Source organism: Protomyctophum bolini (genome assembly GCF_963924005.1).
Source record: "Protomyctophum bolini genome assembly, chromosome: 16".
Classification (NCBI taxonomy): domain Eukaryota; kingdom Metazoa; phylum Chordata; class Actinopteri; order Myctophiformes; family Myctophidae; genus Protomyctophum; species Protomyctophum bolini.
The window spans coordinates 28,797,398-28,815,794 of NC_137877.1; the positions used below are offsets into that span (position 1 = coordinate 28,797,398).

At 40.2% G+C, this 18,397-nt stretch overlaps 1 protein-coding gene across 4 annotated transcripts; it reads left to right on the forward strand.

Annotated features, from left to right (window-relative positions):
- The first annotated feature begins 881 nt into the window (after positions 1 to 881).
- Positions 882 to 17,896, forward strand: ifih1 (interferon induced with helicase C domain 1). Of its 4 annotated transcripts, none has more exons than XM_080786517.1 (16): positions 882 to 1,462; positions 3,310 to 3,484; positions 3,865 to 3,996; positions 5,875 to 5,940; positions 9,378 to 9,604; positions 10,429 to 10,639; positions 11,977 to 12,194; positions 12,519 to 12,620; positions 12,722 to 12,845; positions 14,233 to 14,448; positions 14,575 to 14,831; positions 14,945 to 15,094; positions 15,203 to 15,364; positions 15,450 to 15,643; positions 16,194 to 16,287; positions 16,869 to 17,896. In XM_080786517.1, exons 1-16 carry the CDS (start codon positions 1,022 to 1,024, stop codon positions 17,073 to 17,075), a joined length of 2,976 nt encoding a protein of 991 aa, XP_080642643.1. In that variant the 5' UTR covers positions 882 to 1,021; the 3' UTR covers positions 17,076 to 17,896. The 4 variants fall into 4 exon arrangements, with proteins under 4 accessions (XP_080642643.1, XP_080642644.1, XP_080642645.1 ...); XM_080786518.1 differs by having other exon boundaries at positions 3,895 to 3,996; XM_080786519.1 differs by lacking the exon at positions 5,875 to 5,940.
- The last annotated feature ends 501 nt before the right edge of the window (positions 17,897 to 18,397 follow it).

Here is an 18,397-nt window from a genome sequence, read left to right on the forward strand (position 1 = left end):
GCAGCAGTATATTATGGTCACTGGTCAGTAGCCTATCTCTGTCTATAGGGAGAAATGAAGAAATTGTGCAGTTTTATATATTAAAGGACCACTTCACCCCTTTTGCAACAAGAGCTTATTTGAATGATGTTTACGACACAAGAAACACTCCTGGGGTTTTTTTGGTTTAAATTTTAGTCATGACGCCATGTTCATGACCAAAAACATGAAAATATGGTCTTACGTCCTTCCTGGACCACAAAGTCAAACCTCCATGCAGCCTCCCCCTCTCCACAAGAAGTGCACTAAAGCATTATGGGCATTTCAGCAATCCAGTCAAACCCTAGTCGAACACACAGACTTCATTCTTTTTCCTGGCCAGCATAAGGTGCACATTTCAAATTGTGATACTGTTATGAGTGTTATCTAATATGTACTACAAATACTATAATACTATTACATCTTCCAGCGGTGAAATGTCCCTTTAATAAACCTGCCCCCATGCTAGGGAAAGGGCGAGCCTATAGTACAGCCTACTGCAGTAGGGTAAATTAAAGTCTGTTAAATCTGTTTTTAATCTCTGTCCTACTGAAAAAATAATAATCTCTGAATTGATTCAGAGTTAACCTTCCTTGTATAGAACTAATATTTAAGCTTTTTTATTTAGGTCTATACCGGACCGGTATGTGAATTATAATGTAATGGGTAAACTCAGAGTTTGTCAAATCGCAAACCGGACAAATTCCAGAGCCAGGCTCTGCTGACATCTAGTGTCCGAGTAGGCTATTTAACTATTCTATTTGTAGAGGTGTGTACTTTAGAGGAGCCATGCCCATGTCTATATCTAAGGCTATGAGAGAAACGAAACTAATCGAAAACTCTCGAGTCACGGTGTATTTAATAGCCTCGGTCGGTCCCAGCCCCACAGCGAAGAGCGGTCAGCGGTGTATTGCGTACAGGTCCGGGGGTCGGTACGGTATTCGTAGTCTACTCTGTAAATCCTGTCCTAGTGTACATGTTGTGAATTATAAATTAATTCACGATGGAATCGGATGATGTTAACACAGTGAGATTAATAAATCTCATTGAAAGCGTCAGACCAAGGTTACGAAGACTCATCCAAGTCGACCCTGTTTTGGATCTTATGCATTCTATTGACAGCGAGCAGAAGGAGCGCATTAGGAACCAGGCAAGAGCTGAGTGCAACATAAATGCCGCGGATTCCCTCATAAATATTGTCATAAAGGAGCCACATGGAGACGGCTGGTTCAGGGAATTTGTTGACGCTCTGTCTGCCGGAGGTTGTCAATATGCAGCTGATTATGTGGAGGCAAACCTTTCAAGCCCCAAAGTAGAGGCAAATAATGATTACTGCGTTCGACTTATTGAACTTCTCTGTACAAATCTTTTGGACATGAAAACGAATGATGTATGCATCGCCTGCCTTTCTGAAGAAATTCTCACCCAAGAGGACAGCGAAATTGTAAGTTGTGAGAACTTGCCTTGGGCCTTATATCGCTTTGTCAGCAGCAGCTTTTATCAAGTCTGGGTCAAGCACTGCAGAGCCATATACCGTAGTAAGACAGTTACGAAAACTCCGTTCACCCTTCCAACCCTTCTTCTAATATACTAACCTCGCCTCACCAGGCTTTCCACCACGGGGACAACAAATAGGTCCTGGACCCGGAAGTAGGCAGAACTGCCGAATCTGGTTTGAACGAGATCAGTGATCTGGATATTATATAGTATAGTAGCTATAGGATATCCATTATGTATCAATCTTCCAAAAAGCGTTGATACCAATGAATAAATAAATCGTTTCATGCTTTTAATATCTAAAAAACAAAACAAATGTGATTCAATGTGAAAATGTCTTTCTACATGCAGAAACATCTGGCTGATTTTGGCTTTGCTTAAATTGGCTCAAATGGATAGTTGCATGGGTCATTCGTCTTTGCAGGCATTGACCAGAAGATGGCAGCCTAACATTGCACTCGTGTTTAGAATGAGCAACTTTGCTCTGTACTGAATCTGATTGCATTATAACCACTCCTATCCAGCAGAATTACAAACGCTCCAACTGATATCTCAAGGTTGTTTATTTCCCCAAGACAACGTGAAAAACACAAAACATAACAATAGCCTATCCTTTTAAACACAATAAAACATGAAATATGAATGTCCTTGTTGTCAGTCAATCATGATGTTCGTAGCCTATTATATAAACAAACACAATGCGATGTACACAAACAATTAAACGATCGACAGAAGTACAACACTGTTTACAAACAAAGAAAACAACATGTAACATACCGTGTGCGCCTTCTGCAGATTATTTTAGGAGAGCTACGTTATCTTCTCTTATATTCTTTATCTTCTCTTATATTCTTTATTTAAGGACACTCTTTTTAGACGTGGGAAGAGTTCCTTGCACCACTGAAACTCAAGCTTTAATTGTTCTGACTGAGTTCAGGGGGCCTGTTTCACGAAACGAGCCGGGATCAGATCTAGACCCATTATGTGGATCACAGATTTACTGATCCTTCTTCTTCATGGGGTATCAAGGCAGTTTGCATCCTTAATAGTTGCATTACAGCCCCCTTCTGTATATCTCATTATCTTTACTAATCTATTCAAGACTTACTGATACAAGGACTTAAGCTTCTAAAATAAATACTGCTGCTGTAATTAAAGAGAGAACATACTCTCAATAGTGGATAGACTGAATGATTAACTACCCCAAAAATATAGTTTACATTTTACCACTACTATTAACTTAAAACAGAATTATTAATATTGTAAGCATAATGATATTGTCGCATTGTGATATTTGGCCATAACTCCCTCCTCTGAGGGAGCTACCTTTGGGGAAGGGGGTTGTTGTCCAGACAGGGGCCAGACTGGTGAGGGTCATGGGTTCATGTAGCATGCCAAAGTTTGTGCTATTGCCATTGAGAATGCATTGGGCCTTTAAGTTAAATAACTCAGAAACTACAAAACATTTCAAAGTAAAAAGTTCCAGCATGTGTCTCCACAGTAAACTGAATTTTACAAAGTGTGAATGGAGTTTCTAGGTGAAAGTGATTTTTTGAAGTGCCACTATCTGCCTATAAATGTCTCAAATTTGAAAGCACTATATTTCTAAAACTATGAAAACCAGGCACCACACACAGCATACAAATACAATATGTACCCAAATAAACATACATAATGTTCACATATTATACATTTTCAGAAAGGTGAGCAATAAAATAGAATATTACAAAATACCCATTGCTGGGACAGCTACATGCATGTATACTCAAACTAACTTATATGTTCATGTTCTAGATACTTGCTATAACAACGAACAATGGAAATATGAATGGAGCTCGTGAACTTCTGAGAAGAATTGTGAGATGTCGGCCAGGATGGTTCTCCAAATTCCTGAATGTTCTGCGTGAAACAGAGCACCTAATCCTATATCAGGAACTAACAGGAGGGAGTCCTTCCAATGACATACAAGGTATAAGTAGAGATCATAATCACCATGAGGAATGCTATCCATAAAAGTTCATATTTTATTTATGCATACGAATCGTTAAAATTGTAAACTTTAAATGTATTCAATTTGATTTCACACACAGTACAGTATTGTAGTTTGCACATAATTTTTCCTTCAATTCACTATACATTGAACACAGCCATCGACCAAGCTGTTTTAAATAGGGCATACGAATACAATAAATTATATATAAATAAGAGGATTTGATGTATGTGTGTGTGTGTGTGTGTGTGTGTGTGTGTGTGTGTGTGTGTGTGTGTGTGTGTGTGTGTGTGTGTGTGTGTGTGTGTGTGTGTGTGTGTGTGTGTGTGTGTGTGTGTGTTCGTGCTTGCATGTCTCAGGTGAGACTGATAGCCTGTCTCCACTGACAGATGAGGGTGAACTTGCAAGAAGTGATGCTGCAACAGAGGGCGGAGAAGGCTGTTCTATCCCACAGGAGGAGTCACTGGACAGTGTCAGTAACACTACAGAAGGTACTGTTGAGTTCAAGTTCTTTATTAATGTCCCCGGAGGGCAATTTGATTTGCAGCAGTTCATAGAGGTTTGTAACATAAAGACAGTACAGAACAGCAACAGACAACATAGAATAGGACAACATGGCATGAGCCATGTTGTCATCTGTGCTCATGCAAGAGTAGCCAACCAAGTTCAGTACAAAGTGAGGCATCATAGCAGCAGTGTCATCATCATGAAGTGACATCATCATAATGTGCCAAGAGCCAAGTGATAAGTGCTAGGTAGCCTACTAAATATCATCTTCATTGTCATCATCATCACAGTTTTTACCTTCTTCCGGCAGCATTGACTGCTCAGATCGAGGCAGGGACAAAGGAGTATTTGTACCTGTGGTCCTAGGGACACACAAGCGAAGGCCAGATGGCAGCAGCATATACTCCGAACTGAGTGGGTGGTCACTATTTGAGCGGATGGACAGGGCTTTTTTGAGCAGCTGTCTATTATAAAATAAATCAAGGCTCTCCAATTGGATGCCAGTAATTTTAGAAGCAGTTTTCACAATTCTACCAAGGGAAGTTTTATCCTTGATGACGAGGTTACCGTACCAACAGATACAGGAGAAAGAAATGACGGAATGTATGTAGGCACTATATAGAACAGTTTCATCAGGCTTTTGTCAACATTAAATCTAGACAATTTTCATAGACAGGCATTGCTGGCCCTTTTTGCACAGCATGTCTAGACTCTAGAACGAAGGTGTTAGTTAGTTTCTCTACCAGAACGTGGGGCTGGATCGTATTGAACGCTCATGAAAAATCAATAAAAAGCAGCCTGGCATGATTTTTATTTCCTTCCAGATGTTTATAAAGTAGGTCAACTAGAGTGGCAGTTGCCTGAATGGCCCTGCCTTCCCTATGCAATATGAGGGAAGGCAGGGGTCTTGAGGGTGGGTGAGGGTGGGCTCTGAGGGAAGAGGCTCACTGTTGTTACATATCGTGGCGGTGTTGGGACATCCACCTGCACTCTTACATTTCAGAAAATGGAAAAATTAACCTCATATGTATACAAATCCACAGACAGACTTAACACTTTCACTTTCACCCGACATATTTTCAAAAGTAGAATATAGAAGCTCACTTGTCACATCATCGTGACACGTAAGCTTGTAGATCAGCTATTTTTGCCAATTTTTTGTGACACAGTCTGTAGTATGACAAAGTAGGGCATTTATAAAAACAATGAAATGTTAAAATATGGAGATAAAAGGTTTCTCCTTCTGCCCAACAGCCACAACAAGGACAACACAGTATTCTGTAGGCTACATTTGAATAATATGTCAAATGTAATTGTGACTCCCTGACAACAGTAAAGCAAGATTCTAGCGCTAGTAAGTAGTAAATGGCAGCGGCATTAATATTTATTACTTAAAATCAATATCGATGTGTAAAAGAAACCAGAGGATGGTGCATTTGAGTCAACCTTCTTCTTCAATCTTACATGAACTGAATGTCATGGAATCGACTTAGAAGATCATTGTTTATTAACAGATGTTTTAAATCTTTTACGCATCCAGTCAACAATAGAGCATCGCTCTTGCCAACTTGGATGGTGACAACTCATGACAATAATTTTTTGTTGTTGTTTTTCCTTCTTTCTAATTATTTGTTCGGCCCAAAAAATGTGTTTATTGTCATGATTTGTCACCATCCGAGTTGGCTTTGTTCAAGGCTTACAGGTCTTTAAATAAATACTTTCTGAAACGTCTATGGGAAAATAAATGGGGAATTCTCTTCCGGGCTGCTCGTCATCATGAAATGGGGCGATGCTCTATGGTATCAGGATGTAAATATTTTGTATAATGGTGTAGTATAGTTATATCTCTCATCTCTTTTCAGACCTATACAATGAAGAATTTGTTGAAAGCAGGCAACTGGTAAATGGCTTGCATCTTTCAGAAACAGGTGGGACTGTGATTAATTTAAAATATTCACTGCTCAATAATATTCAATATGCAAACCAATAAACACTGACGTGAACGGTTCCTTTTATCATGATGATGTATAGATGCAGTAACCACCATAACCGTGCTGCTAGTACCGACTAATAGACACACATACACACACAAAAGAAAGGCGAAAAGGATGTGTAAGAAGGGAAAACAGGGTATGTCATAGAGCTATAATATATATAGAGAATTAATTGAGGAGCGACAGCCCCACCCCCCGCTATTCACTTCAATGGAAGTTGCTCAGTGGTGTTTGAAGCACACTGACAAAGTCTCCCGGGTAGTACCCCTCTAGTATTGATATGATTGGTTGGCTCCTATCATAGTACCCCTCGCACTTTTCTTGTGGTACATCTACGTCACGTCCTACGTCATGATTCATTCATACATTTAACCTGGGCCCAGCCAGCCAGCAGTACCAGGTTTTGACCAGTAGGGAGACTACTTCAACGTTGCCCAGCCATCCTGGGGGCTTGGGGTATGTCCTCTATGGGTAGATGGCTGCCATGGCTTCACTCAGTTCACTGTGTCATTATGACGTAGACTTTCTTCTTGTGCACATTGATTTAGCTGTGTGCTGACAATTGCCTTTATCCAGTAATGTAAAAAAAAAAGGCCCACCCCTGTTCTGGAGTATGCAGATGGTCAATCTTAAAGACCCCAGCTCTAGCACCTCATTCAGAGAATTTAAAATGTGCCCCGACCACCACCATTCTGCCTAATAGTGAGACCATTGGTCCAGTTGGGTGTAAGGAGCAGCACAGCCTCTAGGGGCCACTAGCACACTCCTAGTTGTACTCTTGTTTGGATGTCTTTCTCATTGTTTTGAGCATTATCTTGTCTGTCTATGTCTATTTATTTCATATAAAGAAATATATTATTTACTCATTTAAACTTATGTTGGCATAAAAAGCATCATATTCATCAGCTTGTAACAAACATTGTATACCGTATAACAATAATGTTTCATTCGACCTAGTTTTCTCACTGTATTTTGGGTGCATAGATTTTGATTTAGACCTCAGAGAAGTGTACAGTGTTAGAAAACGTCACATGAGAATGGGTTTTCAATAGGAGCGTTCCTCCAGTCTGCCGTGTTAATCTCCTGAATATGTTCCATGTGTGTAACATGACAGCCACAGACTAGAGGTTAAAGAGTACGGAGCATAGCCAGGCCTTTCAATTGCAAACATATGCTACAGTAACTCCATGGCGCTGGGTTGTAAACTAATCTACACAGAATGTTTAATGCCAATATAGACAATTATGTGCTTCACAGCAACATTTTGCATTGAACTCTGACGACAAATGAATAGAGTGCCTCGTTTACACAAGTGTTTCAATAAGCGTGTACTTTATAATGCACTTTAACAGTACAGCTTGTAAGAACTAATTCATGCAAATATCTTTTGTTTCATAGTTAACGTCCTGCTGCCAAACTCTTCCATTGTTAAGATTCCATTGTTAAGATGACCTTGTAAGTTTCACTTACAAGTAGGTTAATGACACCAGGGATATGAAAACAAACAGGAGACAGCCAGGGAAAGCTCAGGAAATCTACATTCACTGTGTGTGTGTGTGTGTGTGTGTGTGTGTGTGTGTGTGTGTGTGTGTGTGTGTGTGTGTGTGTCATGCTGCATGCACGTGTCTGTCATGCTCTCACATATCACATTTAATGTTGTACATACAAAAATACAATTAGCCTCAAACTATTTTTTATAATATGATAAATCTGCGAGTGGCTGTGCTGTGAATTCAGTTTGCCCTACATTTCCAAAAAAGTGGTTGCATGTGTGTTCTGCAATGTTTGTTGGTCTCTTTTTGAGTTTCAACATTCTCTTTTTATTTATTTTTAGCTTTATTATGCCTTCAATGATAGGAATGAAATGAAATGTGGGAGAGAGATGGGGATTGACACGCAACAAAGGTCATCGGGATCGCGATTCGAACCCGCAACACACTGTCAGGCTGGCATTACAGCTTAGGACCACCACGCCGGCGGCCCAGGCCAAGATTTCAAAGTTCTCAATCAAGCAGGCCCTGTGGGTTTTCTGGCTTATTATGTATATGGCTAATAGTTGAATTTCCTCCATAACACTTTCCGTGTTACGTTTTCATTGTTTAATTCGCAGTTTTTTTGATTACTTTTAAGACTTACGGGGTTTCCAGAGAACATAGGATATGTCACACGTTTGGATCACACTTGAAGAATCAGTCACACTGGCTTCTCAGGGCTTCTGGGAAATGGAGGCGCGATGCAAAGTATTGGAGCGCAATGGCACAGAAATGTAATCAGCATCAGTACAGGGTATAGTCAAACACACTTCCAAAGGGATCACCGAAAAAAGTTGTTTCCATTCAGGTCCTGGATATTCAATTCATAATCATGACATGAAAAGTAACTACAACAAAAAGGTAAAAATAACAAAAATGTGTACAGGTTGGGGAACAAGGGGGGGTAGGGGGGGGATCATTTCCTCTCCCTTCGGCATGCTGAAAGGTGGATTTTCAGGCCTGTTTTAAAGGACGCTAGGGATTAGAATTATTTGAGGGAGGGAGTTAGGACATTCCAGGCAGTGTTGTAGAATTTGCCCATGTTTGGCATAGAGGGAAAAGCTGCATTTTAAATGTCAGTCCCAATTTAAATTGCTTAACTCTAAGCTCTAACTTTCTATCCGGAGCCACCCTAGGGTATCAAACTGGGTTGCAAAAAGATGGGTCATGGGCCCCAGACCGAGGAGTAATCAAATTAGTTTGTTTTGGGAGGTTTGTAGCTTGGTCTTTAGTGACAGTCAAAGTGGCTCCAGCTAGTGTCTTGAGAGCACTTTTGTTGACAAACGAAGAAATTCTGCCCAGAAATCTTGTAATTTGGTTTACTTTTTTGATAACCCTTGTTGCCATGCTGTCACCTGTCAGTTTGTTGTCAAGAATACAACCAAGATATTTAATCTCTTATTTGCTGAAGATTACAATGTCGTCAACTCTGACCTTGAAATCATTTACATTTATTTTAATGTTTGCGCCCAAAAAGAATGTTCTGTTTTTCCGAGATGTAGTGAGAGTTTGTTATCGGTAAGCCATGTTTGGATTTTGGTGAGTTCCGAACTGAGAGCATCCTCAACCATATTCTGCCAAACAGCACAGCTTCCAAGGTTTTCTACTGAGACACAACCGTGTTTATAATAATGATTTTAGTTTTTTCTTCTTTTTCTTCTCGTATTTGTATGTACCTAATGTAATCTTAAACATAGCATTGAAGATGTATTTTACTGAAAGATCAAAACCTCAAACAGCTTTTCCTGTGCTTGTAAAATGTTGTAGCCTATAAAGTAATTGCTGGTTGCCGACGTGGACATTGGTCTGAAACCTCTGCTTTGCCTTGCTTTCTTGAAGGAGAAACCAGCACCGCAGCCATTGCTGGAAGCCCCAAAAAAGCAGACATTGTTCTTCGAGATTATCAGATGGACGTTGCTACACCTGCCTTGGAGGGAAAAAACATCATCGTATGCCTGCCTACAGGAAGTGGTAAAACCAGAGTTGCCGTCTATATTACCAAAGAACATCTTGATGGCAGGAGAAGGGCAGGACAATCAGGGAAAGTGGTTGTCCTGGTGAACAAGGTACAAAATAATGTCTCTCTTTATACACTATACTACACTGGATACTGGCCTGCCCTATTTATGTTCCTTTGAAGATCCCAAGCCATTTCTGTGCTTCTCAGTGAATTTAAACCAGTGGTCCGGCTAACCACAAATTACATGCCTTAAGGTTTAGATACTGTATCCTGTTCCCTTTTGTTCAGCTTTGGAAAATCACTGTCATTACTTATCCCAATTCATATTAAATAGTTTCCCCAGGCACTGCACTGTAATGTGTGACTGTGCCCTAAAATACTGCTTTGTAGGGACCAACTTGACAAAAATCCTTAAAAAAATGTGGATTTATAGCTTATTGCTTGCTGGAAACATTAGAAAAGAACACATTTGTAGTATTGTTTTTGGCAGAAACGGGAGTGCTCTCCCGCTGAACCTCCTGAAATTGTAAATATTCCAAATTATTGTACGGCCAATTTGAATTCCTGCCTCAAACAAAATGTCTCATTAGATACACATCTGTGCTGCAATGTTTCAGTAGAGTCTAAACAATTCATTATTTATTATGATCATGGACTGTTTTCAGGCATCAATGAACTTTAGACTTTATATACAGCTGTTATTTTGCAATGCGAGTTAACTCACATCGCTGTAATACTGCAATTTTGGGTTTTTTGCCACTTTTGTGTTAGTTAAACTACTTAAGCCTCTATATATGTACGACAAATATTGAAAATAGATTTGTTTTAATTATTATTATTACATAATATATAACAATTCGTTTTTGGGGGGGCATGCCAGGGTTAATGTGGATACACTACACGAACACTGAGGATTTTGATGTCCCACAGGTGCCCCTTGTTGACCAGCATTATAACGCAGAATTCTGGCCCTTTCTGAAGCACAGCTACAAGGTGGAGAGAGTCAGTGGAGACTCCCCACGCAAAATCTCTTTCACAGAGATCGTGAAGAAGCATGATGTCATCATATGCACGGCCCAGATCCTAGAGAACTACTTGGAGAGAGCCAATAGTGGGGAGGACGAAGGGGTTCGGTTAAGCGGTGAGACGTTGCACTATGATTTCTTCCTTTCAGTTTGCATCATGATACGACGAGCGTCAAGCACAGCATGGAATGATATGACACAGCTTATCCATTCACGCTACACTATCAAATACTGTTGGTTCATTCAACTCTCAGAGTGTACAAATGGACCCACAAGGCTCCATTTGGTTCCATTTGTACACATTCAAGCTTACATTAACACTTATACGTTGCAGGTGGGATATTTCCGTGTGGCTTGAATTTAGTTAATCACACAATATGCACTATACACATGAGAGAGAGGAAAAAATAGGCTGGAATTCTCATGTATTAAGTGTTCTATAGCCTACATTACATATTCATCTTTCATTTTTGATTAGCATTAATAAATCAGGTAATACCAAATATATTATTTTAAACATATTTTTTGGCATATCTATTTCATTCCCAAGAGGGATGCCATGGTAAATATATTATTTGAATCCTCTGTGGCGTGTAGAGGACATTCTTCAGTGGCGTTGAAGCCTATCGGGCCTTTGCCAGAGGCATTGCCAGGTTTTGGAGTAGGAGACAAACAGGAGGACTCACAACATCTCCCCTGACAATAAATCTGACAGGCTCTTGTCAAACTCTTCCGGCATCTTCTGGTCGTTCTCGCTGGCACTCAACAGTCCGAGGTGGAATAGCCATCTCAGTGGAACATATGCTGTTTGTTGAAACGCCTGAAGGCTTTTTTTCCCCCTCTTTTTTTCCTATCTGCTAGCTTCCAGACCACATGTCTGTTCAAGCCATCAGTGTACGTCTGATCATATTCACATGAGAGCCTCGATCACCGCATCACACGGACGCATTCCAAACCCAACATTCTACCTCTCTGGGGATGCATTTGTACCATTCTGGTTAAAGTCGTAGTCACAAATTTGTACACTTCGTCACCTTGCACTGCATTGTGAAATCTGTTTCTGAGTTATTTTTGAAGGAACGGTCTCTGGTAAATGTGGTAGTGTGGCTTAAAGTGCAGCGTTTAGTTCCTAGAAAAGAGGCGGTTTGTGTGGGAGGATCTCTCAGGCATTGGGATGCTGTAATTTGTGAGTGAAAATGAACCACCTCTATATTTACTTTAAAAACATTAAAGAGAAGAAAGGGGTTTCTGGGTGCAGGTAAATAAACTACCAGAGTGCCACTGTACACACAGTACTATTCTTAACTACTGTATACTCTATAGTCTGTATTCATCATAAGTATTGTGGTGCCTCTGTTCTGCTTTGATTTATAAAGCATCTTATGCAATCTTAGAGGGTTTTTGTGGAAAAAATTGTGTTACCCCATCAGAGTGTAACGTTTCTCTCCTGCAGATTTGACGCTGCTTGTGATAGATGAGTGTCACCACACTACGAAAGGAGAAGTCTACAACCACATAATGATGCGCTACCTGAAGCAGAAGCACAAGAATTCCAAGCTGAAGAAGGTTCAGAAGGAGCCCGTGCCCATCCCTCAGATCCTGGGTCTGACTGCTTCACCAGGCGTTGGAGGGGCCACCAAACTGGAGAAAGCTGAGGAGCACATTCTGCGTGTAAATTCTCTTTACCACGACAAGCATCCCCAATCTCATGCCTTCATTTGAAGTCATTTGAATGCCTTGCTTCTGAAGCTCTGCCACGCCCTCCTTGCCTTATTCGTTTGGCACCCCGATTGCCCTGCCAAGCTGTTTCCAATGTTCCACATGGCCCCTGCACACTGGGCAGCCATAAAGCTTACTATGCCTGTCATACTCTTACCACAAAGGGAAAAATTGAAAACAGCTTTTAGGTTCAACTCTCAGCCTGACACAATGAAGTTAGTGTACAAATAGCAATCTCCCCAATAGGAATGTGTCTCTCTTTGTCTCTTTTGGTAGATTTGTGCAAACTTGGATGCCTGTAAAATCATGACAAGGACTCATGCAGAGAACACAAATAAACCATTTAAGAAGATTGCAACTGTGGAAGAGAGAAAACAGGTACACTAATTTACAGTAACTGTTACATGAGCATCATCAAGGAGCTTTTCTACTCAGATTTACAAATTACAATGTTGACAATGTTGTTTTGTTTTGTTTAGGATCCTTTTGGGGATGTAATCAAAAGAATGATGCATGCCATTCACACACATGCAGAACTACAGCCTACCTGTGACCTTGGCTCTCAGATGTATGAGCAGTGGGTGGTCCAAAAAGAACAAAATGGTAAGCGGCAACTTGGAACATGCGAGTCTCAGCTGGGATTAGTTTAGATTAGCTTCACATCTTGATACCAGCCGTGACAGTGTGGCTTGTGTTGTTTTCAAATAGTGAGTCTGAGTGTGTGGTGTTTATGTCTAGAGAGACTTTGACACACAGGTGTATAATGAAGGCCAAGGTCAACAGATACTGGATAGTTGTGGCCGTTAGTTGCTAAAACGTTCCAGTACTTCATAAAAAACTATTTTGAGGATACTTGTTGTTACATTATGTATAATCAATACTACTAACATAGGTTAACGCGCCGATTGACCGGGGTTATTTAATCCATTAAATCATAGCGCCCAAGCGATTTATAGCAACGGAACACTTTTACCGACGGACCGGAAGTTATACCGGATGTGGCTGGAGCAGCTAAATGTAGAGTTATTAATGTTATAAGATTTTCGTTGTCGTCGGCTAAACGGGGGGAACATTTTCGATGATGTCCCACTGTTGTGCAACATTGAGGATTGCGCAACAGGCGCTCCTAGGCTGTAGACTAGAGCTAGATCGGTTTTCAAGACACCCATTATGAAAACAAATGCATGATGGCATAGGTGTCTGTTGTACTCTCTCTGAATGAGAGAGATACTCTTTAAGAGTTTTAACTTGACTTCAGTTCTATAAGCTGTAAAACTGTATTCACTCTAATTCATGGGTTTTCAACAGGTGGTCCGTGGACCACTGGTGGTCCGTGGAGGTATTGCATGTGGTCCCTGACCATGCATTTGGTAATGTAGGATTTGTTGATCGTTTTAAATGTTCTTTCCATTAGTTGAGAAACCGTGAACTGAATGACCTGGTGACCTATGATGAGTCCATCCATGTAGTCATTTACTGACAAGTTGGAGTTCAAGACAAAGTTCAACAGAAAAAGGGAATTAGAATCTCAAGAAGGAGTGTGTACCGGATTGTCTGGTTGAATCATTATTATTAGGATATTTTACCAGTAGTAGTCAACGGTTGAGAAACAGTGGGATGTATACACATGGGATGCATAGCATAGCATCTAAGTCAGGGTGGTGGTCCCCATGGTTCACAATCAGTTGAAAACCCCTGCTCTAATTAACCAATACATCATTATTTTGCTATGATTTCATGCTTTCAAGAAAAAAACCCACAATGACAGTCATTCTAATAAAAGTATAGTCACACACACACAACAGACTAGACATGACATACATTAGGATATTTGCTATTGTGATATGTCATAAGTGTCAAAAACATAAAGATCGGATCGGAAAGATCGGTATTGGTATGTCTCAAAATCAAATGATCGGAATCGGATTGGGAGCAAAAAAAAACGTGATCGGGACATCCCTAATTTCAATATATAATCTTCCTTTTACAGCCGCAAAAGAAAAAAAACAGAAAGTGCGTGTTTGTGCTGAGCATCTTCGGCAGTACAACGAGAGCCTTCAACTGCACAACACCATACGCATGTGTGATGCACTCAGTTTCCTGAACAAATATCAGGAGGGGGAGATGAAGAGAAAAGTGGCACCAGAGGAAGAGGTTCCCATACACATCACAGACACTGAGAGATTCCTCTTTAATTTATTCAGAGGTACTGGAATATTGCCCCTATCCCAATAGATATTTCTATACCAGTAAGTTACAAATAAAATGGTTATGTTGGTTGTTCTCAATATGGTAAGATGGGGCATTTTAACTTGTCTCTTGTGTCCTGCAGAGAACAAGGAGGAGATGCAGGCTCTGGCAAAGATTCCAGCTTATGAGAATAAAAGCCTGTCGGAACTGAAAAGCAAGATTTTGCACGAGTTTACCAGCAGAGAGAAGGCCAGAGGGATCATTTTCACCAAGACACGTCGTAGTGCCATTGCATTAAGTCAGTGGATTCAGGAAAACCCCAAATTTGAGGAGATTGATGTCAAAGCCGGCTATGTCATCGGAGGAGGGGACCAAAGTGTTGTCAAACCAATGACTTCTGTGAGTGTGCCTCTGTGAAAGCCACTCTGATTAAACATTCCTTTTGTGTCTTGCACCATGTGCAACATGCTTAATTGTGCGGTGCTTCTCTCCTTAATGTTTGTTTTAATTAGGCAGAACAAAAGGATGTTTTGAACAAATTCGGGAGTGGGGAAATCAACTTGTTGATTGCTACCACAGTGGCAGAGGAAGGCTTGGACATTCCACAGTGCAACTTTGTTATCCGATATGGCCTAGTGACCAATGAGATAGCTATGATTCAGGTCTGTGATGATTGTTGGCCTATCTTAAAATATACTTCTCCAATATATAATAAACTGTATTAAAATATTACACAATTATCTTACCATTTACAATGTAAATCTTTGTAGGCCCAAGGTCGAGCAAGAGCGGAGGACAGCAGTTATACTGTGGTTGAGGTGGAGGGCTCTGGGGTTGCTGAAAAGGAGAGTGTCAATGAGTATCGTGAGAAAATGATGTTAAAAGCCATTGACAAAATCAAGAACTTGAATCAAGTAGATTATGACAAACGGGTATGTTCTTCTGTCGGTTATGCTTTCATCATTTCAATTATTTTTAAGTTAAAAATGATTTTTAAATGTTTGTTTATTTTGTTAGATCATGAACTTTCAGATTCAGGCTATAATGGAGAAAACACTGCAAGCTCAGGTGAAGACGAAGAAGCATATGAAGAAGGAGAGTCCATCTAAAGTGGCGTTTAGTTGCAGAGGCTGCAACAAACATGTCTGCACTGGAGAAGACATTGAGATCATTGACAACATGCATAGAGTCAATGTTACGTCACAGTTTCGGTACAAATTGCAATTCTCAGCTGATTCTCCACCAGGCCGTTAAAAGCTAATCTCCGGCACCGATGGCCCGATCCATGCCAAACTGTGCACACACTCCCTAGATGCCAACGATGAACCTCTGCCCCAAATTTTCCAGAACGGCCTGTTATAGCGCCACCAGGGGGCTGACTTTTGTAAAACACTTTTTTTTTGCTATTACTCCTCCATATTTTGTCCAAAAATCCCGCAAATTGTTACACAGTATATGTGCTCAAGAAAGATCTGTCCGATATTTCATATTCCATCCTAATTGGCTAACATTGGCTTTCAAAGTTTGCAGGACTGCCCCGTTTTGAACAAAAAGCCTATCATGATTATTTAATATCATGGTTAGTATCATGTCACTATCATGGTTGGTATCTTACCAGTATCATGCCAATATCATGGTTAGACCCTGATAACATGTCAGGATCCAGTCTAGTTTAATGTAATATTTAACATTTGAAAAGAAAAAAAACCGATGACAGCAATCACCAAATCAAATGGCATAATAACAATCATTCTTTTACAGTGAACTCTTCATTCAAAGAGAAAACACAACCCTTCAAGAGAGATGTCTGGACTACGAAGCCAATGAATTCATAGCATGCAAGGACTGTGGACAGGTACTATGATTTTTATATATATATATATATATATATATATATAGTATGCTAGACAATCAGATTTCAGCATAACTGTTTTGACCTCATGGCTAAGTCCACATGCACGCACACACACACACACACACACGGTTGCTCCTCATTAGGAAATGTTTCTTTCATGGGGTCATGGTGGCGCAGTCAGTAGCACTGTCGGCTCACAGCTAGAAGGTCCTGGGTTCGATTCCCGCGGGGGACGCTGTGGTCAGTGCCAATTCCCCTGGTTGGGGTTGGCAAAAGGGCCTTTCTGTGTGAAGTTTGCATGTTCTCCCCGTGTCCCCTAGGGTAGGTAGCCTGGCCTCACAAAAAACATAAACTGCCTCCCCCTGGCCAGCCGGGCGCCTGATGGAGGGGAAAGTACTAGTTGGAATAACGTGTTCCTTCCACGCACTATATAGATAGCACAATTTAAATTAAGTTCATATTTTGGTATGTATATGATATGATATTGAACTAGAACGTGCCAGCTGTTAAGGAGTGGTCTGCTCACTGTATTTGCAAAGTGATGTGTCCATTCGTGACTAATCTCAAATCTTATGTTGCAGAGGTGGGGGTCAATGCAACTGTACCGTTCGCTCAAGTGTCCGAGTCTCCATGTCAAGAATTTTGTGGTGACATACAATGGCAAGAAGAAAGCAAATGTACCAAGCAAATGTACCAAGTGGAGTGAACTTGCCATCCAGTTTCCTGCCTTCGACTACATTACACATGCCAGCCAAATGGTGCAAAGCTCAGACGATGAAACAGAGTAGGATTACAGATGGTTTGCAGAGGTTCAGTTATGTAGCGCTAGCACATGACATTGTTTTTTTCTTTGGGTCTTTCAGATCACTAATGCTGAATCAGAAGGCTGTGACTTATTATAGTATACGTTGCAATATCCTGAGTGTTAATTTAACTGTAAAAATTGTCTCTTTGCCATTTATTCTCTAGGAATGAAGTGCATTATCCACATTTTTATTCTCTTACTTTCTGCAATATGAACCGTTTCAAGATATTCAAGAGTGTTTATTTGTCAAGTACAAACAGTGAAATGTTGATGTAGCATGCACTGCAGACTTTGTTGCTAATAGAAATGAAACAAGATAATACTGGATTTCATATACACACACACACACACACGAACACTATCAAATATAGTACAGGTTAAGAAAAGAGGTCTTATATTGTGAGTGAGAATAATTTAGTTACCGGATACCAGTATATAGAATAATAAAGACAATGCATCCTCTGTGGTGAGCAAAAAGTGGTGTTTATAGATTGATGCGGTTTGAACTGGAGGTTTCATTTATTATTTTTTTGTGTCTTTGGGAACCTGTCAACAAAATTACATGTGTCAAATGCTACGTGCTGATTTAATGGATAACAATAACAATTAGGAAATACACTGGTAAGAATAAAGCTATACATGAAAATGACTTTGATCATAAATGACATCGCACCACTCCCCTGTGTCACTCATCTGATGAGAGGTACCTCTGAGTCTGGTGTTGCTGTTCGCCAGAGTGCACCCGTCAGCATGCTGACAAACGGCTGCTGGTAGTTTTCCATTAAAAGCAAATGTATTTGGGAATTGGTCGTGATTATTAATTATATTTTCTAATTTGCGTTTGACTCAGAAATCCAGAAATAGCCACCTGTCAGAATACAATGCCAGACTACCACTATATGATATATGTTTAATTTGGGGTGGCTTCTGTGCATAGCTTTTTATTTTATTTTTTACAGTCCATACACATAGATAGGCTACTCGCTACTGTATAGTCACTGAGCTTATAACATTACATTATGACCACTACTATATCAGGGGTTTTCAACAGGTGGTCTGTGGAAGTATTGCATGTTTTAAAAAACAAAAATCTTTCCACTAGTTGAGAAACAATGAACTGAATGACCTGATGACTGTCCATGTACTGACAAGTTGGAGGTCAAGCAATTCAACAGAAAAAGGGAGTTAGAATCTCAAGAGGGGGAAGTGATTGCCTGGTTGAGTCATTATAAAGATAAAGAAACTTTATTATTAGGAAATTATTAGTAGTCAATAGACCATTGGTTGAGAAACAGTGGTATACAC